Here is a 26,916-nt window from a genome sequence, read left to right as displayed (position 1 = left end):
AGTCCCCTCAGCGCACCTGCATGCACACACACCACCTCACAACCACACACTGCATGCACACACATACACCACAGCCACACACTGTGCATACACGCACACCCCACAACCCACATACTGCATGCACACACACACACCTACAAGCTGCATGCTGCATACACAAGTCATACAGGAGATAAACTCAGAGTCCCAGCCCCAAATAGACCCCATCTCTTGCTCAGTTGCTGTCATCCTAGACCTGTTTCTTTCACCACATTTCTATAATCTGCCAGTGTCTGCAAGGAGAAGACATGGGGGGTTTTCTACCTAAGGCAGAAGGGCCCGGGAGCCAACTCCAGAAACTTCTGCCCTCCTTTCTGGTCAGAGAACAAGACTGGGACCAGCACCTGGACAAGCTTCATATGCTGCAGCAGAAGAGGTAGGCTTCCTAGAACGATCCGTGGCCCTACCGCCGTGATCCTCAGACCCTCTGACCCACCTGGGCCTGCTTTCCGAATACAGCACCCTAGAAGTGTATTGTCAGTGCCAGTCACTCAGACATACCCTTTCCTTCCAGCCCACCTAATTACAGAATCCCAGCTGGCCCCTTTTAGTGGCGGTGGAGGATGTGGCTTTGGGCCACACAGGAAAATCTTGAGGGTAGACCTAAGGACAGAGGCAGAATGACAGCCAAGGGGGAGTGAAAGGACCAAAAAGGACAAGAGGGAAGAAGCCAGGTTGTGTGGAATGGGGAGGGAAGGCAGAAGCAGGCTGCCGGAGCAGGGATGCGCTCCTGTGGGTGGTGGAAGCACGATGAGGAAACGCCATTCATTTGAATGAAAGTGGACTGCGTGGGAAAGGGGAGGAGCGCTTTGTTTGGTGTAACACTGGGTGCTGACCAGTGGAGGAGGGCAGCTCAGGTGACACTGGAGGGCTCTGAGTTCAGTCCATCTGCCTTTTATTGAGTCTACTGTGTGCAGAGGGGTGTTAGATCCCAATGACATAAAGATTGAATGAGACTTGTGCCTGCTCCTGGAGAGCTCTCAGTTCGGGCAGGGCTAGCACACCTGCAGGTAAATCATTTCGTGACTTAGCCCTGAGGTCCAGTCCCAGGAAGAGCAGCTGGGGCAGGGACGAATCCTGTGGGCTGCTTCTTCCTCCAAGTGTTTTGGGGCTTGCCTCCCACCCAACAGCTGCCTGAGGGGTGAGGTTGGTGAGCAGACATTAGCAGTCACAAAGGGCTCCCCTGTACTCCAGAAGATTCCTGTGCTTTGTTCAATGCCCTGCTCTCCTCATCTTCAAATTCTTAATAATTTTGAACAAGGGGTCCTGCATTTGCAGTTTACACTGGGCCTGGTCCCAAGTACCTCTGAGCCCTCATACTGTCAAGCCCTCTGCTTCCTCATCTCCCCACCCAATACCTCCAGTGGAATCTTTCACCTTCCTGCTTTAGAGTGGGACCCCTGAGTCTCTGAGAAAGTGAGCTTCCAGCCCAAACTTGGACCCTCTGCGGAGGGGCAGTGGGGATAGAGGGCCAGGGAGGCAAGGACTTTGTTTGTGCAGTGGCCTCAGGATGGGGGTGAATTTGCAATCTCAGCCCTAGGCTGGTCACTCTAGGCTGGTCAGGGACACCGGGCTCCCTCGGACTGATTCCCTGGGTGAGACGGGGCAGGGAACTGACTCCTCACAAAGGCCCCTCCTAGGAGCACTGCCTTAACAGGTAAACCCAGGCCCCACCTTTAGATTAAAAGCTTCTTCTTTAAATGAAAACACTGGCTGGGCGTGGTGGCTCACACCTGTAATCCCAGCACTTTGGGAGGCCGAGGTGGGTGGATCACCTGAGGTCAGGAGTTCGAGAGCAACCTGGCCAACATGCTGAAACCCCGTCTCTACCAAAAATAAAAAAACTAGTCAGCCATGGTGGTGGGCACCTGTAGTCCCAGCTACTCGGGAGGCTGAGGCAGGAGAATCACTTGAACCCAGGAGGCAGAAGTTGCAGTGAGCCGAGATCGCACCACTGCACTCCAGTCTGGGCAATAGAGTGAGACTTCGTCTCAAAAAAAATAACTAAATAAAATAAAAACACTTTTTCGCCCTGGCTCCTGGGGCTATTGGAAGAGAGGGATTTGGAGGTGGGGACCTCAGAGGAGCCACTCATCGGCCTGTCCTTTCTGTTCTTCCCCCTACACCATGTGCTTGCCTTTGGGGCCAATACACATATGTCTAGTCGGAGAGGCTCCAGCTTTATCTCTTGCTGGGTTCAAATCTGGGTATGGTAGAAGCAAAGATTAACAGAGGTCCTGTAGAACGAGTATCTCAACCTGTTTTGCCTTGAGACACCCACATAAACAAGCTGTTTAGACCTTTGCATCTAAGGGTATAATGCAGAAGAAAGAGACACCCTGTAACTCACCCCACAACTCTCCACCCCCTGCAGGGACCTGTATCTAAATAACCTGAGGATGCTGGGCGCAATGTAATCCCAGCACTTTGGGAGGCCAAGGCAGGCGGATTGCCTGAGCTCAGGAGTTCGAGATCAGCCTGGCCAACATGGCAAAACCCCATCTCTACTAAAAATACAAAAAAATTAGCTGGGCGTGGTGGTGCGTGCCTGTAATCCCAGCTACTCGGGAGACTGAGGCACAAGAATTGCTTGAACTGGGAGGCAGAGGCTGCGGTAAGCTGAGATTGTACCACTGCACTCCAGCCTAGGCAACAGAGCAAGACTCTGTCTCAAAAAAAAAAAAAAAAATAGCCTGAGGGAGTAGTCAGAACTTTAGTGCCTCACAAATTTCACAAATTTCAAAATGCCTAGGAAAGATCTAGCAGTCGATCCATTCCTCCTCCCTCTGTGTTTTGGTCTCCCAAACTCCCCTTGGTTGAAGACAGTAGATTCAGCAGGCCCAGGAGCAGGGGGACCGCAGATGGAAGTGCCCTCTGTCCCACTCTCCAACTATCCAGGATCTGAGACAGTTATTCGGGTTAGACGAATTCAGCCAAGCCTAGGGTCCTCTTCTTAGAGACTCTCAGACCACTCTTTCCAGACTACAGGTTCTCTTCCTATTAACTCTTCCCCTCCAGCAGAGCTTCAAGGGCCATCCTCACAGGAGAATCACCATGATGTGAATTGCAAGGAAGGCCCTGGGGCTGACCCTTGCCCAAGTCCACCCTCGGTCATTCGAGTCCAGTAGGCACTTCTTTCCAATTTGTCACTGCACACTGTGTGAGTCACGTTGGTCTTAAAGAATGTCTTAGATCCCCTTTGCTCTTGGCCTCATTCTGCTCTGACTGTCTCTTCCAAACTCACGTTCACCTTTCCCCAGGATTCTAGAGTCTCCACTGCTTCGAGCAGCCAAGGAAAATGACCTGTCTGTTCTTAGGCAACTTCTACTGGACTGCACCTGTGACGTTCGACAAAGAGGTGGGATCTGGATTTAATGGGATGGAGGTGGGGGCAGAAGAACCTACTCCTCCTCCCCAAGACTTCGAGTTTGTGAAATAGGGCCTTGGAGGGTGTCTCTGGAGCCTGAGGCCCCTTCCTCAAGGGAATCTGAAAAGTGTCTAACATCTCTGTCTTACTCCAATCCAGGAGCCCTGGGGGAGACGGCGCTGCACATAGCAGCCCTCTATGACAACTTGGAGGCAGCCTTGGTGCTGATGGAGGCTGCCCCAGAGCTGGTCTTTGAGCCCACCACATGTGAGGCTTTTGCAGGTAAGGAGCCTACACGGTAATTCAAGGTGGAAACTTTGAGATGGAGGGTGTGCTGTTGTCTCTTAAAATTGGCCTCTGAAGGATGGGTTGGGGTGGGGTGATGGAGGGTCAGGAGGATGGGCTCCATTGAGTTGGGAGAAATGCAAAGGTCCTGGTCTTGGCTTTTACCAATCTGTGGCTTCCTTTAGCATTTCCTTTCAAACCTCCCATAGTCCCTGTAGGACCTATCTCAATTTCTTTCTCTCATAGCAACATGAGAATGATTATATTCATAGCAATCCCCTGCTGGCTCCCAATAACTGAAGGGTAGGTCAATGAGCAGGGCAGCCTGAGGGATGAATTGCTCTTAGTCCCAGGCCACCCTGCCAAGCCCAGGGCAGAAGTCTAGCAAAGATCTATCAGGAACCTCCTGAGAGGGATGGTGGGGGATGCTGTGTCCCTGAGAGAACTGGGGACAGAGGGAGACCCTGATGATGGCTGTCTCTGGGCCAGGTCAGACTGCACTGCACATCGCTGTTGTGAACCAGAATGTGAACCTGGTGCGTGCCCTGCTCACCCGCAGGGCCAGTGTCTCTGCCAGAGCCACAGGCACTGCCTTCCGCCGTAGTCCCCGCAACCTCATCTACTTTGGTGAGAGCAGGGTTGGGCTTGAAGGATGGTTGGCTGGAGAGGCGGGCAAGGCAGAGGGAGGCCAGGGCATGAGGGTCCTGCCTTCAGCTCCATCTGTTGGGCAGTTGAGAGGGGCAGCCCTTCTAGGGCTTAATTAAGCCAGAAGCCCATTCCCCTGATGGTTCCTTCCTCTGGTTCTGGTGGACGAGTGTCCCTCAGCCTAGAACTGAGATATGGGGGATGAGGAGGAGGCCCTTATTTGGGGGAGACTGCCCACCCCATCCTGCCATCCTGCGTTCTCCTGCCATGGATCTCTCTGTGTCCACAGGGGAGCACCCTTTGTCCTTTGCTGCCTGTGTGAACAGCGAGGAGATCGTGCGGCTGCTCATTGAGCATGGAGCTGACATCAGGGCCCAGGACTCCCTGGGTAAGAGCTGGGATGGGGAGGGGAGCTGGGATGCTGTGGGGAGCGAGGGACAGGGCAAGGAGTGGAGCTGGGACCTTTAGGAAGACCCCACAGTGGGGATGGGGACATCAGGGACTTTAGGCCAGTGGCCACATGATACCCTGCGTCCTCCCCAGGAAACACAGTGTTACACATCCTCATCCTCCAGCCCAACAAAACCTTTGCCTGCCAGATGTACAACCTGCTGCTGTCCTACGATGGACATGGGGACCACCTGCAGCCCCTGGACCTTGTGCCCAATCACCAGGGTCTCACCCCCTTCAAGCTGGCTGGAGTGGAGGGTAACACTGTGGTAAGAGACGCTCCCCATCCCTGAGGTGTCTTTCTAATGACCCTCAACCTATCCTGCTGGCTCTGGGAGAAATAGAGGTGAAGGGCCCACCTTTCTCTAAAATCCTTTTTCCCCAAACTCCCCAAAGGGATGGTGGTCCCTTGCTTCCTATTCCATCACTGAAATCTTCAGCTTCATGGTCCTTGACTCAAGAGGATTTGAGAATCTTACCTTAATGCATGTGCTATGATAACCCAAAGCTCTAGCTTCCTTTGCCTATTTTCTTCTTTCTGCACTTTCTGGGGTTTTGGAGCAGGAAAGATGACAAAAAAGGGAAAGCTTGTAGATGCAGAGGTTTGCTGATTCCCACTGTCTGTCTGTCTCAAGGGGTGGGCAACTGGCTCCATCCAATGGAGTTGTTCTCCTCGACCACCTTCTCACACGTTGGCCCCCTGACTCATCCTGGTGGTCTCTCAGATGTTCCAGCACCTGGTGCAGAAGCGGAGGCACATCCAGTGGACGTATGGACCCCTGACCTCCATTCTGTACGACCTCACGGAGATCGACTCCTGGGGAGAGGAGCTGTCCTTCCTGGAGCTTGTGGTCTCCTCTGATAAACGAGAGGTATGGATGCCAAGGAGGATCAGGCCTGTCATGTGAGGGAGTTTAGTGTTTGTGCAGAGTCTGTCCACTTACTAAGATCCTGGGCCTGAGACACTTCCCAGCCTTATAATAGGTGGAGATGAGAATAGTCTCCTGGGACTTGGGGGAAAGTCCAGTGCACACTCCTCTCCTGAATCCCCTGTCTCTCTGCTTAGCTCCAGTCCCTTCTGCCTACCTTTCGCCTTCTATCATTTCAGATGAGAAACTCCAAATAAGAGCTGTTTCCTCATATTCATTCATTGGTTCAGCATTGATATGGTTTGCATTTGTGTCCAAATGCAAAAATTTCATGTCAAATTGTAATCCACAGTGTTGGAGAAGGGGCCTGGTGGGAGGTGATTGGATCATGGGGGCAGACTTCCCTCTTGATGTTCTCGTGATAGTGAGTTTTCACAAGATCCGGTTGTTTAAAAGTGTGTGGCACCTCCCCCTGCTCTCTCTTCCTCCTGCTCTCTCTTCCTCCTGCTCCGGCCATGTAGGATGTGCCTGCTTTCTTCTTGGCCTTTTGCCATGATTGTACGTTTCCTCAGGCCTCTCCAGAACCTGTACAGCCTGCAGAACCATGAGCCAATTGAACCTTTTTATTTATAAATTACCCTGTGCCAGGTAGTTCTTTATATTAATACAAGAATGGACTAATACAAGCATATTGAACACCCGCTGTATGTCAGGCACTGCACAAGAAACAAACAGTACAGAAATAAATACAACACAGTTCCTGTTCATCAACTTCCTCAATTCTCAGTCCCTGTCCTGAATAATTGCAACAGAGCATGACATATGCCGTAATAGTTGTGTGTACCATGCATGCAGACAGCCACATTGAGGTAGAGTTAACTTGGCTTGGATAGACCAGAGAAGATGTCACAGAGGAAATGCTGGGGCTGGATCTTCAAGGAAGAATTGGGAGTCACCAGGAAGATGAGAAAAAAAAAAAAGAGCTTTTTAGAGAGGGAGCAACGTATAGACCATTCAACAATGCTGGCTTGAGTGATGTGAGGGAAAGGAAAATTTGTTGAAGACTGCAGTAGAGAGGAGAAAAGACTTCCAGGTTTCAGAACGCTCCATGAGAGTGCCAAGATGTAGTTTCTGTTTTGTATCTGCCACAATGACAATTTCCCAGGAATCCTTATAGAGCCAGAAAACATGAATGATTATTAATACTAACGAATAGAAGAAAAGTTGAGTGGCTAGTTTGTGAGATCTTCCTCAGAGAATATCCCTGGAAACAGATACACTTTGAGCAGGATTTCTTAGGTATTAAAAGCACAATCCCACTGTGTGGATTTCGCCACCACATATCCTTGGTCTTTGATTTAAGCTATTCTCAATATTCTCCAGCAGGTTTCATATGTGTCTTGGGTCAGTTGCTTTTTTCCTCCATAAATCTTCCTTTCTAGCCCCCTTTCACATCCTTCACTACCTTCAGCTGCAGTTCAGAAGACCTAGACTCCTGATTTAGGACAAAAATAGAGGCTTTCTGGCTGGGGATCCTTCAGCTTCCTGCCCTACACTGCCGAGCATGTCTGGAAACTGCCCACTGTCTCTCTCCTCCCCTCCAGCTTCAATAGAAAAGATATTCGTGCTGTTAATGGCTAATCACTCTACTGTGCTTTGAATCTGTCTCTTTCTAATTTCTCAGATGCCTCCTCCCGTCCATCATCCCCTCTCCTGTGTATCTTTAACGTCTCACTGGCTGCTTATTTCAGAGCACCATCCCACCCTGCCACATCCTACTGCCTGTAACCTCCATTGCTTCTTTCCAGCCCAATAATACTTCTAGAGCAAATCTGACCACTTCCCTGCTTGAACTCCCCAGTTGCTTTCTGTTATATTTAGAAAAAGCAAAAAATGCAAACTTCCTACCTTGGCATTTATGATGCCTGATGACCTGGCCCTGTTCTTCCTCAGTCATTATCATTTCTGACTACCACTCCCAATAGATTCTCCCCTCTCCCCAACCATATCTCAACTGCAAATGGGCAATGGCTTCTCAGACCTTCCTGACCTGGCAACTGCTGCTAGCTTATGGTATGATCTTTCCTAACTCTCCCTTTACTCATCTAACTACTACTCATCCTTTAAATCCTCTTTGGTGCTATGGTGCCTTGTGTTTACTGCTATAGTCATTTACCTGTATCACTAGCACAAGGCCCAGCCATATGCAGGAAATATACTATTTGTCCGTCAAATAAGTGACTGACGAGCTGAGTGAGTGATGGTTGCTGCCCTGCCTCTTCTGGCCCCCAGTGGGATAAACAACATCCTTCTGTGTTGGTCACCCCAAGTTTCACTCTACTTCCATGCCAGGCTCGCCAAATTCTGGAACAGACCCCAGTGAAGGAGCTGGTGAGCTTCAAGTGGAACAAGTATGGCCGGCCGTACTTCTGCATCCTGGCTGCCTTGTATCTGCTCTACATGATCTGCTTTACCACGTGCTGCGTCTACCGCCCCCTTAAGTTTCGTGGTGGCAACCGCACTCATTCTCGAGACATCACCATCCTCCAGCAAAAACTACTACAGGTGATTCTCCTCAGAAGGGGATGAGAGGGAATTGCGTCAAGGGGTGATGGTGCTGGAAACGAAGCCATGCTACTCAGGGACGATGCCACGCTTTGGGTTCCAGCAGGTGTAGGCTCCTAAACACCCAGGTAGAAATTAGACATGAGACCAGGAGGCCACAGATGGGGTTTAATGAACACAAGAGCATTTGTCCAGGGAGCTGTGGATTTTCTCACACAAACTTTGAAAGAGTGCTTGGCATGAGTAAGCCTGTGCTTTTGTGAAATTTTTTGGTAATTTACAAAAAGTATCAGGGTTTTGTAGTGGGATGTTCAAGGTAAATCTATTGCTCAAAAGGAGGAAAATTGTGCTCCAAGTCCATTTCTGAGTCCATTTTTGTTGTATTTGGGCAACACAGACAGCCCTGCTGGCCTGCACCCTCTTCTGTGTGCTGTCTATATGGGCCCATGGGAATAATGTGTCAGCTGTCTGACTGCCTGTCAGACACTCTGCAGAAGGATGTCTGGATTGGGTATCAGGCTGAAGTAAATACTCTCTGAGGCTCCATTTAGTGTTGTGGGCCTGCCATTCTGTGTTGTGGTAGCCAAGGGAAAACTAGGGTTAGGAAGAGGACTGATTCGAGGTACACAGTAAATATAGAAATCTGCTGTTGAAGAAAGTAAACCTCCTTTTTGTGCAACAGAAAGGGTAGACTCTAATGAGCACTTCTGAATATACATATTTAACAACTGTAGCTATATTTGAGGGGTTGACTCTTTGTGGATTACTAAAATTTTTGTCCTGGTGAGCTGAAAATACACAGAAGGTGATGTAGGTATGTAGCAGAAAGCAAAAGACCAGGAAAAAGAATTTTGCAAAGCAAGTGAGAACTGAGTGATTGGAGATTTATCTCAATGCAGGAGAGAGCAGCCATAGGTATAGCTCAGCCTGGACTAGGAAGCAGGGTAGTTTCAGTCGGAAAGAGAATATAAACTTTCTATAGCCAAGAAGCAAAAATCCTGAATTGGTTTAGACCAAAGACAGCGGTATGCACAGAGAAAGAACAGGGCAAAGAGCCCCAGTGAACCCCATGCTAGGTAGAGACACTCCATCTCTCCTGTTTCTAGAATTGCCTTTATATATATACATATATATATGTGTGTGTGTGTATATATATGTGTGTGTGTGTGTGTATATATATATATATATATATATATATATATATATATATATATATATACAGTGTGTCGTGTGTCCAGATACACTGCCTCTCACCAAGTAGGTCTTGCTGCCTGGGGAGGACACGCCTGAATGTGTTAGAGACACTGGAAGCAGTTGTGCTGCATGCATCTCAGTCTGGCCGCAAAAGTTGTCCCTGGCATGGAGACGTGAGGAAAATAAGGACAGTTAGGAGATGGCAAGTGGAGGGAGGAGTGATTAGAAATTGAGAAAACACAAACAAGGTGGGGATGACTGGACTTTTCCAATGCTCCTGGCCCTATTTCCTCAGATATGTCTTCTCCAACCTTCCTTTGTCTCAAATTTACTTGGAGATTTTCTGCATTTTGAATGTAGACAGGACTCTGGGTTAAAAGGTGGGCAATGCTGAGCCACTGATAACCAAAACTCTCCTTCCTGTGTGTCTCTTTCTCTTTGAGACAGGGCTAGTTATGTACAAACACATTTCTTTGATCCAGATAGTCTGTATGTAAAAGACCGCCTCCTTTGCTTCAGGACTCAGAAGCATAATTATAGCTGAGCACCTGACCCATCCTTCTTTCTTTCTCTCTTCTGCCTTCCTTCTTGTTCCTTGGCATTTTTACCCTTTCTGCCTTCTGCTTCAGTGAAAGCCACTTCAGCTCAAAGAGAATACTTTGGACTTTCAGATATTCTTTTCTTGGTGGGGAAGTGGGTGGGTAAGAGGATTGAGAATGCTGCTGGAAGGGGTTAGATAACAAAGAACGCTAATGAAAAGTCCCTATGCTTTGAGCCCTGGCCCTGATTTATGGGATGACTATGTTCTTCTTATTCAGTAGTAAGCCCATTTGGATTAGATCAGGGGCTCCTAAACTTATCATCTTGATTTGAAAGATTCTGTTTTCACAGTGCACCAGATTTGTTAAATAATAGGAAATTCCTTTTTTTTCCTACTGTTTTCTTACTTGAAAGTCTTAGAAAAAATGAAAACGCACAAATACAGTGTCTTGATTTGATGCATGCAATTGTTGACATATTAGTTAGCTGGTGGAGCTTTTTCTTAGATGAATGAATACTTTACTGTCCAATTATATTAACTCTGGGATCACAGGGATCTCAGTCACTTCAGGACTTCCTCTGAAGATCTCTTCGGATCTGTGGAAATCACTGGGCTCCATCACCCCTAAGATCCTTTCTAGTTTAATATCTGGCATTTTATAAGAGTAGTGCAACAGCACCATCTCAGAACAGATGACAGAAAACAAATTGCTCTGTATAAGGTAGCAAAAAACTACACAAATCTGATGTTTGTAAAGCTGGAGTTAGTTTATTTCTATCCAATTTGGGGGCTATCTTAATGACTCTAAGACACCTCATTGCTCAGCCATAAAAGTTCTGCTTTACTAGAGGTTTCCCAGAACTCTATTAATTTGAGTTAACTTCTTATCTCCATATATTTCTACTTGGTTTAGGCAGAGCAGCATGCACTATAGTACTAGTTCTCTTAGGTTTCCAGGTGAGTAAAAAGCTCAAAGTCCTGGAGTCCAGCAGCTTGGGTTTTAGCCCTAACTCTGAAATTTAATACTTGTTTGACCTTAGGAAAATCCTACTTCCTGCCAGATCTGTGATTTTTAACCCAGGCTGCACACTGGAAACCTAGGAAGCTAGTAAAATGACTAGCTCCTAGGCTACACTTTAGACCTAATAAGTTGGAATGTCTGAAGCTGAGGCTCTGGCCTTGGTATTTTTAAGAAACTCTTTGAGTGAGCCAAATGTTCTGCCAAGGTTGAGAACCCCTGGCTTCCATCTTTGAGGTCAGTGCAGCTCTGCCTTTCCAGTCTTAGGCCCACCACTCTGGTCATTTAGATTCCCGGATTACTGTTCAGCAGGGAGTTCAAATTTCTCGTCACATCTCCTTTTTGACTTTTGAAAAAGATTCTCATGAGCCCTCCTTTGATTTTCTCTTTCCCAGAAATATTTTGCTAATCCATTCATTAAATAAATTATTATTGAGAGCCTCATACAGGCTAAACAGCTGTTCCAGGTGTTGGAAATTCAACAGCCATGGTCTGAGCAAAACACACATGATGTCTGCTTTCTTGGAGTCTACAGACTGGTTTGTATTAATCAAACGATCATACAAATAGATACTTCATTATAATCTGTGACTGTTGGCATCAGTATTATTTTTTTCTTATGATGAGAAAAGCACAGAGTGGGGAAAAAAACTTATAACAGGGCCTGGTCCCTCTGGGAGGCCAGAGCCTGCTTCTGAGAAAGATGACTGAGCTGAGATCTAGGTATGAATTCAACGTGAAAAGAGAGTTCTAGACAGAAAGAATGCATATTCAAACGCCTCAAGGCAGGAATAACCTCACCAAAGTCTAGGAACTGAAAGAAGATTCACTAGAGCACAGAGAGTTGGGTTGGGTACCTCCAGGTGAGGTTGTCCAGACAGATCCTTCTCAAATTATATAGTCTTAAAGGATTTTACGCTTTATCCCCAGGGGGATGGGAAGTCAGAAGGATTTTAAACAGGGGGATGTACAGAGTAATTTTTGTTTTAGAAAAATTACTCTGCTTGCATGGTGAGTAACAGATGTGGGGGGTGGTAGGAAGGACATTGGGAGACCAGTCAGGAGGCTATTACAGTTTAGCAAGCAAAAGATAATGTTGGCTGGGCACGGTGGCTCAGGCTTGTAATCCCAGCACTTTGGGAGGCTGAGGCGGCGGATCACGAGGTCAGGAGTTTGAGACCAGCCTGGCCAACATAGTGAAACCCCATCTCTCCTAAAAATACAAAAAATTAGCCAGGCATGGTGGTGAGCACCTGTAATCCCAGCTATTCGGGAGGCTGAGAGAGGAGAATCACTTGAACGTGGGAGTCAGAGGTTGCAGTGAGCCGAGATCACGCCATTGCACTCCAGGCCAGGTGACAGTATGAGACTCCGTCTCAAAATAAATAAATTTAAAAAAATGGTGGATTGGCCTAGGAATGTAGTGGGGAGATAGAGGGAAGGGATTGGCATCAGGAGACTTATTGAAGGCAAAATCATCCCTACTGTGTTTCCATCTTTTAAAAATCATCTTCTACCTATCACAGTCCATGGGATCTATTTGTCCACACATCATCATCCCTCGTAAGTTCTGAACAACCCAAAGCACCACTGCTATTTGAAAAGCAACTGATTGCCAACTCTATACAACTTTGTTCAGGGTTCCTAACCAACTCATGGTGGAACAAGCACAGCACATTATAGACAGAGAAAGAGATGAGGAGAACCAGGGAGCCCGGTAGGTAAAAATAACATCCACTGAGCACTGATCATGAACACATGCATTCATCAGTGTTTTTGAGGCCTTATTAAACTGTGGATTCTGACAGTGAGGCTGGGTGGGACCTGAGACTTGGCATTTCCAGCAAGCTGCCAGGGGAGGCCAATGTTGTGATTCTGTGCACCGCGTTTTGAGTGACAAAGCATTATTCTTTCATTTAATCTTTGTAGAAATCCTAACAAATAAATGCAATCATCACCACTTTAAAGATGGTGAATCTGATGTCAAGAGAGGTTGAATAATTTGGCAAAGACACTGAGCTAGCAAGGACAGCACTAGGATTGGGCTGCAAGTCTGCCTCCCTTCAGAATCCTCACCTTTAAACACCAGACAAGGCCATTTCTCCCTCCAGAGTGATGTGCTAGGTCCCAGTCTTCTCTATTGGCTAGCCAGGGCTTGCCACACTCACGTGTATCTACACATCTCATCTTTCCCTGTCAAGATGAGAGGCACTTGAGAAGTGCTGTGGGAGAGGATCAGATATAGAAAGATTCATACCCCCAGATACTGATTCATACCCCCAGATACTCCTCTCCAGTTTTGATAATTGGCACTGTTTTTTGATGGGGTTAACCTACTGGCATATAGGGCAAGTCATAATTCTGTGGGAATGGGTGGAGACTCTTCAGAAGAAAGGGGTAATCTCCCAAGCCAATACCCCTGAGAAAATGCAGAGACTGGGACATGAAATTAACCTTTGGAAGGCAGCTTGACTTACATGGGAACCAGACCTCTCTCTCTCTCTTTATGGCCCAGCGGTTCTCAACTTGGGATACACGTCCAAAACACCTACAGAACTTTTCAAGAAAATGCCAGGTTCTTGATCCAAATTAACCCAGGGTTGGCCTGGACATGTGTGTTGTGACAAAGACTTACCACTTGATTCTGATGGGCAGTCCTGGTTAGGAACTCATGCCCAGTTAGGGAATCGGAGAAGCTCTTTGTAAGAGCTAGCAGAGCTTTCTCTGAAAACTTCATTCCTTTGCAAGTCTGGGATCATGGAGGGGGAAAAGGTCTAGAGCTGGGCTGGACAACTGGTTCTGGGGCCTACCCACTTCCCACTGTGGTGGCCTATGTTCCCCATCCTTTCCACATAGTACATCCCTGGCCCTTACGACCCAGTAGTGCCCCAGGCACTGCTTTGCCCACTCCTTCTGGGCATTTCCTTCCAGGCAATGAACTCAGCTGGCTGGGAAGTGAGAGCAAATCTCATTAGGCCAATTCTCAGTGACGTATAAATGCCAGCCTGCATAGGGTATTTGGTTGTTGAAAGCTCATTAAATTGCAAGCCATGTTGTGGAGTAAAAAATTCCAGTCATTGTTAGATGATATTTATTTTTAAAGGGATGTATTGGAGTACCTTCTCTGTGCGTTGTTAGCCAGGCCTGCTTAGGTGACCTTGATCTAGGAACCTGAAAATTTCAGAAAAGCACGATTAGTTGTCATTCTTTTCCTCTTAGGCCTCCAGATAGGTCTCTCCATCCCCGCTTCCTGTCCTCCTTACCACCCTTCTGCGTCTCTTAGGCAATGCTTAACTTGCACCTGCTGTCTCCTCTCTCCTTTTTCTCCTTCCTTCTTTCCTTTCTTACCAAATGAGTGCCTACCACATTGTGTGCATTTGTGGATAAAAAGTAGGAGGGAGGCATCCCTGCCCTCAGGAAGCTCTAAGACTACTGGCGAGACATGGGGTACCCAGACACTTTCAGTGTGCTGGGAGAGGGCTGTCAATACACAGCAGCCCCACATGTCCCAGGAGAGACACATGGGCATGGAGGGGCAGGAAAGGAGGCCCAGGAGGAGTGTTGGCCTGACCTGAGTCTTGAGGCATCGGTGAGGGTGAGCCAGGTCAACATGGTGGAGGAAGGCATTCTGACAAAGTGGCATAGCCTGTGCAGAGACCCAACTTAGCAACCCAGAACCCCAATAGCTCAATGTGGCCGGAGCTCACACAGGGTATGAGGACACAAGGCAGGGGCCATAGCAGGGAGGGTTTTGTACATCCCGTTTGGTACTCTGGTTTTATTTTTTAAATTCTTATCTCACAGTGAGCTTTCCTAATTAAAAGAAAATGATGTACATCGTGCTCAGGACTTACAAATCAAGTGGCAGATATGATAGAGAGCAACTGCGTCCTGGACAGCCCCTCTTTCTCACCCATGTCTTACTCACAGGGGACAACCAGTTTTTCTTTCTTTTAGCTCTTCCTTCCTGTCATCACCTCCACATCCCTGGAATCAAATCCTTCTATCTCTACTTGCTAATCAAATTTAGACATTATCTAGTGAATTTCTGTGACGATAAAGATTAAAGAACACTCTCCACTGCCACCTCTCCTGCATTTCTATTCTGAAGGCATTGGGGAGCTAGGAATGATGTTAAACAGATAAGTCTCAGGATGATATCTGTGTTTTAGAAAGGTCAATTCAGAAGCATTGTGCGGGGTGGGTTGAATGAGCGGAAATAGATGTAGGGTAAACTAGATGGTAGATGGCATGGGTTTGCCCTAAGGCATAAGTTCTGTTAACCAAGGGAAAGGAAAACATGTCAGAGAGAATTGGAAACTGAATGAGTAAGACTGGAGAATGGGTGCCCTGATAATTTACTTTGCCGAACATAACCAGGCAACAATATTTTCATAAGGACCCTAAATCTAGAGAGTTGTGAATCAGCATCTCAATCTAGAAAAAAAAATCTTGAATGCAATTCCCAAAGAATAAAGTTTTTAAAATTAAAAGAAACATCCATTACAGTTTGGGCTTAGGGTTTAATTCTAGGGGTGCAAGGGTGGTTAATTAAAAGGGAAGCCTACTATCACTTCAATTTAATGCCCCTTTCCATTTCTGAAATACTGAAATCTTCCTTACCTTTGCAAAGAGTATCTATTCTAAAGCAAGAGCTAACATTATATATCAGTGTGAAACACTGGAGTTCCCCAGAAAGTCTAAAGAAAATCAAAGTGCTTTAAAAGCCCAATATTATCATTACTTCTATTGCAACTTTTACACACATATATTATTTTTGTTTTCCAGAGAGATTAGTTTATAAAACAAAGCAAACAAAACCCTACAGAAGGGTTTGTATTCTGGTCTTGTAGAGCAGCAAGGAAGGGGGCTCTCAGGAGTCTGTGGCACTTTGCAGCCTGGTTTAAGGCTAAGGACCCCGGGGACAGAGTGCTGGAGACAGCTACTGTAGGTCAGTCAGATCCCAGGCAGTGCAGAGGCAAAAAATTGGGGTTTCTGAACACCTCCATTACTCACTAGTGAATTTGTGCAGAGTAATGCGTGCTTGTAAAGAAATCTGTTGAACTGGTGAGAGGAAGCCCCAGCAGGAGAATTTGGTGACCATAACTGTCCCCAGCATTAGAGGGGTTTCACATTTTCATCTCCTGAAGGAATGGCTGCTGTGACTCCCTGGCTGGATTCTAGGGGCACCCTGATCTTCACAGCCATCCTCGCCAACTTACATGTAGTCCTTTTCTTCTTGAGCCAATAAAAGATTGGTAGCATCTTTTCAGACACATTAAATCAAGACACGACATTTTTAAAATAAAAATATTTTTATAGACACATATATGGCATAGATGCAGTTATTTCTATATTTAATGTTATTTTGTTTCTGAAGTAATGTATTTGTTATTTATCCTCCTACTCACTACCTGACTCTGTGAAAGAGTTGGCATGTTTTACAATAAAAGACAGATGCTATAGAAACATTAAGATAAAGAAAAAGAACACAGTCCATGAACTGAATTTCAGGAGAGAAGAGAAGGAATTCAAAGATAGCTGCTAGAGCTGAGGACAAAAAAAAAAAAAAAAAAAAAAAAAAACCGCACAAAAAAACACACACACACACAAAAAATAGAACAAAACAAAACAAAAACTCTGAAATTCTTTGGAAGCAAGTAAAGAAAGAAATTTGCTATTATATGATAAAATAAAATTTACCAGTTCTCAAGAAATAAATGTCAGAAAAGTTTACAGAGCATACCATTTTTTAAGCCAAAAAAAAAAAAAAAAAAAAGTGTTGACTGATGTCTGGTCACAGGTTGTTAGACCACAGAGTTCTCCAGACACACAGACAGAAGCTTCTCTCCTAGTCTCTCTTGGTTCCCTGTGTTAAAAGCACTGCCTCTCACTGGGCAGGTGAGTGTGCTGCTGCAGTAGAGTCTGGAGAGATGCTTACAGGTTCCAGCTGATTAGCAGAGCAGGGATAATTGCCGTTCCTTATGCTAACTAGGGACCACATTCTCCCTGGCTCAAATCATCAGCTTTCCTGCTGGCCCCAGGGGACTCTCAACTCCTTTCTTGGGTGCACTATTTGGAGATGTGACCTTGGACAACAGAGCTCCCAAAAGTCAAAAGGCTGCTTGCATGTGTTGAAATTATTTGTGCAATATCATGTGGGAATTGTCTACATGGGAACACAGTTTTGTAGAAAGAAGATATACAGTTTTTATTATGTTTTCAAGTGAGCTCATAACTTCAAAAACATAAGGATAATTAATGTAGGATTCTAGCACTACATCTGTGATATTGCATAAGTTTCACCGTGAAGTAACATGCATTGAAGTAGGGTAGTCTTCATTCCACCTTGACCCTTGGACTATACCTTCTACAACTACTGCTCAGGATAGGCAGGAAACCTTCCTCATAGTGTCTCTAGCCCCTTCTCTGCTCTTTTCTGTAATGTCAAATCATCATAAAACCACAGTGAATATATCTATAGTGATTTATGATTTATAAAGTTCATGTAAATATATCATTAATGTAAGCTTCACAATGACTCTGGGAGGTAAGCACTGTAGCCTCCATTTTACAGATGAGAAACCTCAAGTTCAGAGATTTTCCATGAATGGTTCAAGGTCTCACTAGAGGTAGTAGATTCCGGATCCGTGAGGGAACCTGAATTCTGTGATATGTTTACAGTGTATTCTTCCCACTAGAAGCCATGATGAGGTTGGAAAAGGTGGACTTTCCACATAGCTGAAACCATCCCAAGCCACTAATACCTCTTCCTATTGGCTCACTTGATGGCTGAAATGTGTTCTCAGCTGCTCAGTATATACATCATAAATTTCTGCTTACAGCATCTATAGAAAAGGCGATTTTGCTAGATGGTAGCTCAAGACATTAGCATATGTGACGTCTATTAAACCTTGGATGCATAGACTCCTGTCCTGGTCACAGAGTTACCCACAATGGCAAGTACAATGGGGGTGGGGTGATGCTGGTGGGAAGGGGAGCTTTCCTTTATTTTGGATGGGCTTTAGCAGCTTTCGATCATTTGCACAAAAGGATTTGACTCTGCCCATCAGAAAGCACTTCTTCTTCTGAATTTCCCCACATAGGAGGCCTACGAGACACGTGAAGATATCATCAGGCTGGTGGGGGAGCTGGTGAGCATTGTTGGGGCTGTGATCATCCTGCTCCTAGAGGTGAGGGGCAGGCGGGGTCCAGGCTAATCCCATCCTATCTAAGGCCCAGACTGTACCGCAGTCCACATTGTATTTTTGCTTTGCCGTCCTCTCCCCAGATTCCAGACATCTTCAGGGTTGGTGCCTCTCGCTATTTTGGAAAGACGATTCTTGGGGGGCCATTCCATGTCATCATGTGAGTATCCCCTCATTCCAGCCCCCTGCCTTTCCTTACCAGAATCTTTTCCTGTCTCCAGTTCACTCTCTGAGTTCTAGGCCTCAGGTCACTCTCACTCCAAGGACTTCTCTCCAGTGGGCTTGTAGGTGTAACTGTATGTGCGTTTTAGGTGTAAAGACTAAGCCTGAGTGTGTGGGTACCACCCCGGTCACCACTATGCTGTAGGGACCTAAAATAGTTCCAGCTTGTCTCTCACTCTCTGCTTTCTGCTCCCCCAGCATCACCTATGCCTCCCTGGTGCTGGTGACCATGGTGATGCGGCTCACCAACACCAATGGGGAGGTGGTGCCCATGTCCTTTGCTCTGGTGCTGGGCTGGTGCAGTGTCATGTATTTCACTCGAGGATTCCAGATGCTGGGTCCCTTCACCATCATGATCCAGAAGGTCAGTGCTTTCCCGAAGCTTCCTCCGCCTCAGGCACAAGACCTTCCCAGACAGAGGGATGGAGGTAGAATGGAGCTGGTAGAACAATGGGGGCCTCTTGATCTGTTAGCGTTAGCTGCTCAAAAGCAGTGGAAAAGGAATCATCCCACCCTTTCTTCCTTCTGTTTCCTGCAGATGATTTTTGGAGACCTAATGCGTTTCTGCTGGCTGATGGCTGTGGTCATCTTGGGATTTGCCTCCGGTAAGGCACCATTCACTCCTCTACTAGATCAGCAGATCTAGTTCTCCAGAAAGTTCACTCTCATTCTTGCTCTCAGTTCTCATTTGCACTTCATTTTGCTTTCTTTTTTTTTTTGTTTTTTGTTTTGTTTTTTTCCTGTTGGAAGGTAAGTCTAAAAGCACACCCATATTTATAGGACCAGGGGCCACTCAGGTTGGCCTGGAACGTAAAGCCATGTGTTCAGGGCCAATAACATTTATGTTCACTAACTGCCTTGCAAGATCTTTAAAGGAGAGACAGGAAAAGACTTTTGGTGAGAACAGGCCATTAAACAGGAAAGACTGGCCAGTCATGGATCTCAGAAAACCATGTGGACAAACAGAGATAGTGCCATGCTTAACTCTCCTATGTTTACAATTCAAAAGAGGAAACATAAAGCACTCAACAATATATAACTTGCTTTTTTTCTATATGTGGTCATTTAAAGCTGAGAAAAATATGAAAGAATTAGAAAAAGGAGGTGCAGAAAAACAGCTTGGACAGTTTGAAGATGACAGAGAAAACAAAAAAGAAGAGTTGTGAAGAGAGACTGGGAGAACAGGAACACACAGGCACCCAGTCAAGGCACAGCCAGTGAAAGTGCCAGGGAGCAAAAGAAAGGAACGGCACAGCAGGAAAACACAGGCAGGTGGAAACAGCCAGAGGGAAGGAGAGGGTGGGTGGAGGAGCAGAAGAAAGTCCTTAGGGAGGGGCAGAAAGAGGAAGGCCCAGGTCTGAAAAGCAAAAGGCCAGTAGCTCAAATTCAGTCCTCAGTGTCTGCAACTGACCATCTATTAGACAAGAAGAGGCACTAGAAGGATCCCCCCATCACTAAAAAGCAATGACTCAGTGCAGAGGACTCTATTACTGTCCTCAGGGATTTCCCGTTCAATGGGGATTCCCACAAAACAACAGACCAAAACAAAAAACAAACAAAACAAAACAACAAGAACAAAACCCCCACCAAAATCTGAAATGTGAAAGAGTAAAACCATGGCGTTCTGCCTGTTTGGAGTTTTCCACCCCAAGCCCTTATGTACCCTTTCCTCCCACTCCCTGGCCATCTACATCTATACATAACACAGATTACAAAATGAGGTGATGGTCCCAGAGTGGCTTTCTGTAGATGTCCTCTATCCAGAACTCTCTAAATGTTCACTTCTTGGCCATTGCACTTGCTTTTCTCTTAAATAAATAAGGAGGCAATGCTTTGTCATAGACCCTGTTTCTGCTCTCAGAATGTGCTTCAGCTCCCCATGCAGTGAGGAGGCTTTCAAGCAGTCCAGTGCTGTCCTGAAGTTCCATTACGCTGACTGCTATCCAGTAGGCTCCACCCTAAGCAGGAATCCGTTTCCTATGTTGGTTCAGGTTCACTCAGGGAAGGTCAGAGTGATGGAGGGTTATCTAGAGGCCATCAAGATTAAAAAAGGGGCTCTTCTTTTAGCCTGTTCATGTGTTCTGTTCTTTAAAAATTGTTGAGGATTCCATGCATTCTTGTAATAACTTGCCTTTTAAGTATTTGGTTTTCTAAAATGCAAAAACCAGTTAGGTGACCTATTATCCATTATCCATACAAACACACATGCTGCACACACAATTTTGTTTTTGTTAAATGACTATTACCATGACCATTACCCAGAGTGGTGAACTTAATCATAGGACATCTTAGGGTTAGACAGTTCCACAGGAAACTACATTTATTAGTATGTAATTATCTGTGCATGTGTGCAAGTGTATTTAGATAGATAGATAGATAGATAGATAAATAGATAGATAGATCAGAGATAGAATAAGTGCTAACCATGTCCATGCTTATTGTGATAACTCCATTATCTCATCTCCATGTCCTCTTCCTGGGCGGAGCAGCGTTCTATATCATTTTCCAGACAGAGGACCCAACCAGTCTGGGGCAATTCTATGACTACCCCATGGCACTGTTCACCACCTTCGAGCTTTTTCTCACTGTTATTGATGCACCTGCCAACTACGACGTGGATTTGCCCTTCATGTTCAGCATTGTCAACTTCGCCTTCGCCATCATTGCCACACTGCTCATGCTCAACTTGTTCATCGCCATGATGGGCGACACCCACTGGAGGGTGGCCCAGGAGAGGGATGAGCTCTGGAGGGCCCAGGTGAGTTTATTTGTGTTAGTCTTGCTAAGAAGCAGGGGTTGGAGAGAAAAATCAAAGTGGAAAATGTTATGGTGGATCATTCTTAAAAGAGTCACAGAAAAACCCAGTGAGGCTGTCACCTCAGAAGAGGCTTGTGTAAACCTGAGGTACATGTGGATAAATGGAAGGGACAGAAGGAGGATTAAATGGACGATAGTGGCAAGAGGTGGGGTTGTTGCTCACAGGGGAAAAGTAGACCTAGGATTGATCCTTGAGTCCAGTGGGAACTAGAAGTGACCTTGTTCTGGTATATTCCAGTTTTCAATTTGGATCTTATCTTCTATTTGCTTGTGTAAATCCCTGTTTCTCTATGATCTTTTCTTTATATCACCATAGACTGATAAATATTAGAATTAGAAGTGACCCTCAATGGCCCTCAAGTTGACCTCCTACTTAACATAATAATCATTTATTGGTCAGAAGGTCATTCAATATCTTCTCTAATGCTGATTAGGACCTTATTATCTTGCAAATTCAGGTAGAGGTTGGGAGGAAGGGAGTTTTCCCATATTTTTAAAGATTTTGTTATTAGACATTCATGTCGCATTGAGCTAAAACCTATCTTCTTAAAATTTCATTCTTTGGCGCCAGTCTTTCCCTCTCATATAACACAGAACACATTCTTCCATATAAGCACCATTCAAATATTTGAATATAGCCATCATTTTTCCCTTAGACTTTTCATTCATTTAATGATGATCATTTAGACCCTGCTATGTGTTGGCAAATGCCTAGGAGCTAGGGACATGAGCATAAACACAACAGACACCATATGTGCCCTCATGGAGCTGACGGTTTAGTTGGAAAGACAGGCATGAAGTGAATGACTTCACAAAAAGCTGTAAAATTACAGCAGCAAAAGTGCCATAGAGAATGTAAGGTGCTAAGAGGAGGATACAACAGAGGAATCAGACTGGGAAGTGAAGACATGCTTTCCTGAGGGAGCAACATTTAAGATGAGAACCCAAAGGTGAGCAAGAACTAGGTAGTTAAGAGGAAGGAGGGAAAAGGATGAAGGTCAAGGTTAGTAGCAATTAGGACTCTTGGCTACAGGGACAGAAAACCAAACTCAAACAAACTTGTAGATTTTTAAACAGGGGTAAGAGGATGTGTTAGTCCTCATAAATGGGAAGTTTAGAGAATTAAACTAACTTTAGAGGTATCTGGCCAGAATGCAGATCCACATCTTATACATTACATCCATTCCTCCGTTCGGCTCTCTTTTGACCTCTCTTCTAAGGCAAGCTCTCCCATCGTGTTTGTGAGATCATTTCTAGAAGCTCCAAACTCCAAAAAGAATGAGGATGTGCAATGCAACACACAGCTCCAAGGGCCCCACTCACGTTGTATTCTGTGAGGCTCCTGGTGCCAGGCAAAACTGCAGGCTTTAAAAGAACATCTTTCCCCCTGCCAATTCCTTCCATGTTCCATCTCATGGGAACACATTCGGGTCATAGGCACATCGTTGAATCTAAGGAAAGACCAAGGACTAGATAGTGGAGGTGTTGGTGATGGTGGTGGAGGGGAGGTTTGGGGGAAAATAGATTAATTAAGCACAACTGTGTGAAGCCCAGTCCACTCAAACCAATGCACTGAAAGTGATGAGGGAGCAATTCCCTAAATGAAAAATGGGTGCTGTTACCCGAGGAAGGACGGGGCTGCATGATGGCTCAGGAGGAACAATAAACATTTCTTTCAAGGCAAAGAAGAACAGCTATCCAGGGTAAGAGCACAGAATGACTGGAAGTCCTGAGCTAGGAGGGAACTTGGTGCAATTAAGAAACTGAAAGAAGTGTGGAGTAATGAGGAAGATAGGGAGTAGAAAAACATGAGGTGAAGAATTTGCTATTTTGAAGATTGCCACTCCTTCAATTAGGAAGCCTTCCTGGTTCTGATCTATTCTGATTGCACCCTTTTGTCCATGCTCTAATAGATCATGGTTTCTTTGAAACTAGAATAGTCCCCAGTATGATTAGGGCAATGCGGTACAAAGCGGGACTATGCCTTTCCTTACTTGGACATAATGCTAAGGGTACCTAAAGCTGAGTCAGGTCTTTTAGCAAATATACAAATGGCCCTTATTAAGCTTGTGATCAGCTAGCACTCCCACACCTTTGTTCTATGACTCACTTATCTAAGCTTCCTAAATGTAAATATAGGACCTTAGATTTGGTTTACTTAAATTTCTTGTTAATGATTTTACACCAGCATTCCAATCTAGCGAGATAATTTTATATTGCTTCTGTTGCCCCACATATTACATATCCCTCCCAGTTTTGTGTCACAGGCATATTTGATAAGCTTGTTTTCCATGTTTCATCTAAGTAATTAATGAGGGCTGAGCAAAGGACAGAACGTGTGGTGGACTTGCTACCAGAAATTTCCCTGCCAACTTGCAGTCATTAATCAACCCTTTTCCTTCCTAAGATGTGGATATTTAATTTGCTGAAAATTCCCTGAACAGTAACAGTATCAATTCATCCCCAAGATCGTAGAGATTCTCTTTAATCATTTTATTTAAATCAAGATAATTGGTCTGTGGCTTTTATATGAAAAAGAAGTTGAGATTAGTTTGGAGTGACTCATTTTCCATGAGTGAATAGTAATGTAAGAGCAACTATTTTATTCAAAACACTCACAAAAAATCCTCTCTCATTTCTTGATGAGTGAAGCTGGTTGCATGGTGCCTGGCACAGGCTGTGGGGTGAATAGGTGGCTGTTCTCACCACTGACCTCTAGTGTCCTATCTCACAGATTGCCTTTGGTTCCCTTTATCAGTGGCCTCAGTGCCTCTTTGAACCTCATGGCTCTTTCAGAGTTCTTCCTGTATCTCCTGCCTCCTTCCAGGTCGTGGCCACCACAGTGATGCTGGAGCGGAAGCTGCCTCGCTGCCTGTGGCCTCGCTCCGGGATCTGTGGGTGCGAGTACGGGCTGGGGGACCGCTGGTTCCTGCGGTGAGTGATGGTGTGCACATGCAAAACTGCAGATGTGTATAAGGCCACGGAAGCAAGGGTGACCGACAGGCGTCCTGGAGCCTGCATTAGCCTGTCTAGGGGAGGGGGCTGGAGCTGAAGTGGAGGGGTACGAAGAATGCTGTGTGTACCTCAGGGCAGCCACGTGTAAAAGGTTGTGTGCATGTGTCCATGCTCAGACGTCAGCATGGGTTACCAGACTTGCTGTAACCTTGTTCTGAGCTGACCCTCATTTCCAGTGTACTTTTGGCTTGGATCTAACTTCCTCCTTCATATTCTGCCCTCATCTCCTGGCGTGACTCTCCTCTCTCCTCAAATTTACTTCCTGAATTGCATCTCGTCATCCTTGTGACACACTTATCTATTAGTTGGCTCTGTTTTCTCTTTCACATTCCTATGTATTAGTAACACACAAACACACACACACCTGTGTGCGTCCTACCACCCTGCAAGCCCTGATTGCTCAGCCTCCATTATCTCTATCCCAGGTTAGCCTGCCCTCCAATCACCTCCCTTCACTTGATCCCAGATACTCTTCCTGTTTCAACTCTGCTGCCTTATTTCTGCTTCCCTCTTGACCCTGCTTTCTAAATGTTCACCTCTACTTCTCCCCTGCCCATCTCTCCCCACCTGGACTGAGTCCTTTCCCCTTTCCCCTTATCAGGGTTGAGAACCACAATGATCAGAATCCTCTGCGAGTGCTTCGCTATCTGGAAGTGTTCAAGAACTCAGACAAGGAGGATGACCAGGAGCATCCATCTGAGAAACAGCCCTCTGGGGCTGAGAGTGGGACTCTAGCCAGAGCCTCTTTGGCTCTTCCAACTTCCTCCCTGTCCCGGACCGCGTCCCAGAGCAGCAGTCACCGAGGCTGGGAGATCCTTCGTCAAAACACCCTGGGGCACTTGAATCTTGGACTGAACCCTAGTGAGGGGGATGGAGAGGAGGTCTACCATTTTTGATTAACATCGCTGTCACTCTTGACCTTACTCCTGGTTGGCCTGGGGGCGGGGACGGAGACGGAGACCTCTGCCTATGCAAGTGTCTAACTTCTGTGCCTGTTAATCATGGGAGGGTGAGACAGAACAATCCCTAAAGGGTCATGCCTCACACTTCACATTAGAATTTCTGGCAATGGGCAATGGTCATCGATTGTCTCACGTATTTTCTGGGCTCTTGCAAGTCACCCATCTCCGGAAAAAGGAGGTTGGCAACTAAAGACATGAGGCAGGGATGCTAGATTAATGTCAGGACCATTTCTCTTCTGCCCCACGCAGCCCCTAGAAAGTAGTAAGCTGTGAGGCTTTTCTGGCTCCCCAGGGCTTACGTGGGAAGAGCCAGGCATGGCATAGAGGTTGTGGCCCTTCTTTTTTTCCCAGCCTCCTGTAGGTCTCTCTCCCCACTTAGCAAGCAAACACCAACTGCAATAAAAAAGTCTCCTTATTCTTGCCTTCTTTAATTTTTTACTGGGGCACAATACATGTCACATAAAATTTACCATATTATCCATTTTCAGATGTGCCATTCAGTGGCATTAAGTACATTCACATTGTTGTGTAACCATCACCATTATTCACTTATGGAAGTTTTTCATCATTCTGAACTGAAACTCTAATCCCCATTGAACAATAACTCTCCAGCTATCTCTCTGCCCTGGTCTCCGATAACCAATATTCTGCTTTCTGTCTATGAATTTAACTATTCTAGGTATCTTATATAAGTGGGATTCTGCAATCTTAGTCCAAAATTTGACACAGTTTGTTTATTTATTCATCTACCAATGGACATTTGAGTTTTTTCTACCTTTTGGCCGTTGTGAATAATGCTGCTATCAATATGGTATACAAATATCTGTTCTAGTTTCTATTTTCAGATACTTTGGGCATACACCTAAAAATGGAATTGCTAGACAATTCTTATGTTTAATTTTATGAGGAACTGCCATACTGGTTTTCACAATAGCTTTCACCATTTTACATTCCCTTCTAATGGATGTGAAGTGGCTTCACATTGTAGTTTTGATTTGCCTTTCCCTAATGACTAATGATACTGAGCATGTTTTTATACACCTATTTATTGGACGTTTATATACCTTCTTTGGAGAAATGTCTTTTCGGTTTATTTGTCCACTTTCGAATTAGGTTTTTGTTGTTGTTGAATTGCCTTATCTTTGCTTTTTGAGGCTCACAGGCTGAAGTGTTTGCATCCTGGTGTGTTTTTAAGAATGTATGGTAAATTAGGCCTATATTTGAATGGCCTAATCATTTCTTTTCCAGGACCCTCCTGCTCTGTCCTTGTGCCTGGAGCTAATCATCCTTGTGCCTGAAGGCAACTAATCATCCTTGTGCCTGGAGGCAACAGGCTCCTGCTTGTTCTCCTGACATAGCCATCCTCCATTCCCATCTCCCTTTGCCCCACACTGAGTTGTGAAAGGAACAGCAACAATAGAGGAAGGGTCATCCCTCTCCAGGAGGGAAATTAGGAATCATGTGTCCAGGGCACCCATTATAGGTGCTCATGGGCAGCCTCTCTTGTGTCTCCAGCACTATACTTCTAATCCCAGCCCCATCATCACCCTTAGCAAAAAGCCATGTCAGCTTTTCAAAGGACTGTGGTCTGGGATAACAAAGAAGTAAGTGGTATTTGTGAAACCACAGACAGTTAATTCAGATACACCAGCTCAGAGCTGAGTGCCCAGCAGTGAGGGATCACACAATGTGTATACACGTGCCTGCACACACTGGGAC

The 26,916-nt window shown here is 45.7% G+C and overlaps 1 protein-coding gene across 1 annotated transcript; it reads left to right on the top strand.

Annotated features, from left to right (window-relative positions):
• On the top strand, nt 1–25,617 carry TRPV5 (transient receptor potential cation channel subfamily V member 5). Its single transcript, XM_519444.8, has 15 exons — nt 1–415; nt 3,300–3,397; nt 3,566–3,688; nt 4,181–4,318; nt 4,626–4,724; nt 4,880–5,055; nt 5,512–5,658; nt 8,008–8,220; nt 18,080–18,166; nt 18,265–18,341; nt 18,602–18,767; nt 18,942–19,008; nt 20,893–21,161; nt 24,048–24,154; nt 24,837–25,617. Exons 1-15 carry the CDS (start codon nt 288–290, stop codon nt 25,129–25,131), a joined length of 2,190 nt encoding a protein of 729 aa, XP_519444.5. The 5' UTR covers nt 1–287; the 3' UTR covers nt 25,132–25,617.
• Nucleotides 25,618–26,916: the final 1,299 nt, after the last annotated feature.

Source organism: Pan troglodytes, chromosome 6 (genome assembly GCF_028858775.2).
Source record: "Pan troglodytes isolate AG18354 chromosome 6, NHGRI_mPanTro3-v2.0_pri, whole genome shotgun sequence".
Lineage (NCBI taxonomy): Eukaryota > Metazoa > Chordata > Mammalia > Primates > Hominidae > Pan > Pan troglodytes.
The sequence above is the reverse complement of the archived record's forward strand: the minus strand, read 5'-3'. Positions and strand labels throughout refer to the sequence as shown.

Bases quoted from the DNA above. Each gene is read 5' to 3' on its own strand.
- TRPV5 (XM_519444.8), top strand. From the start codon at position 288: ATGGGGGGTTTTCTACCTAAGGCAGAAGGGCCCGGGAGCCAACTCCAG. The intron at 5,056-5,511 runs GTAAGAGACGCT...GTGGTCTCTCAG, and splicing joins GAGTGGAGGGTAACACTGTG to ATGTTCCAGCACCTGGTGCA. The intron at 8,221-18,079 runs GTGATTCTCCTC...TTCCCCACATAG, and splicing joins TCCAGCAAAAACTACTACAG to GAGGCCTACGAGACACGTGA.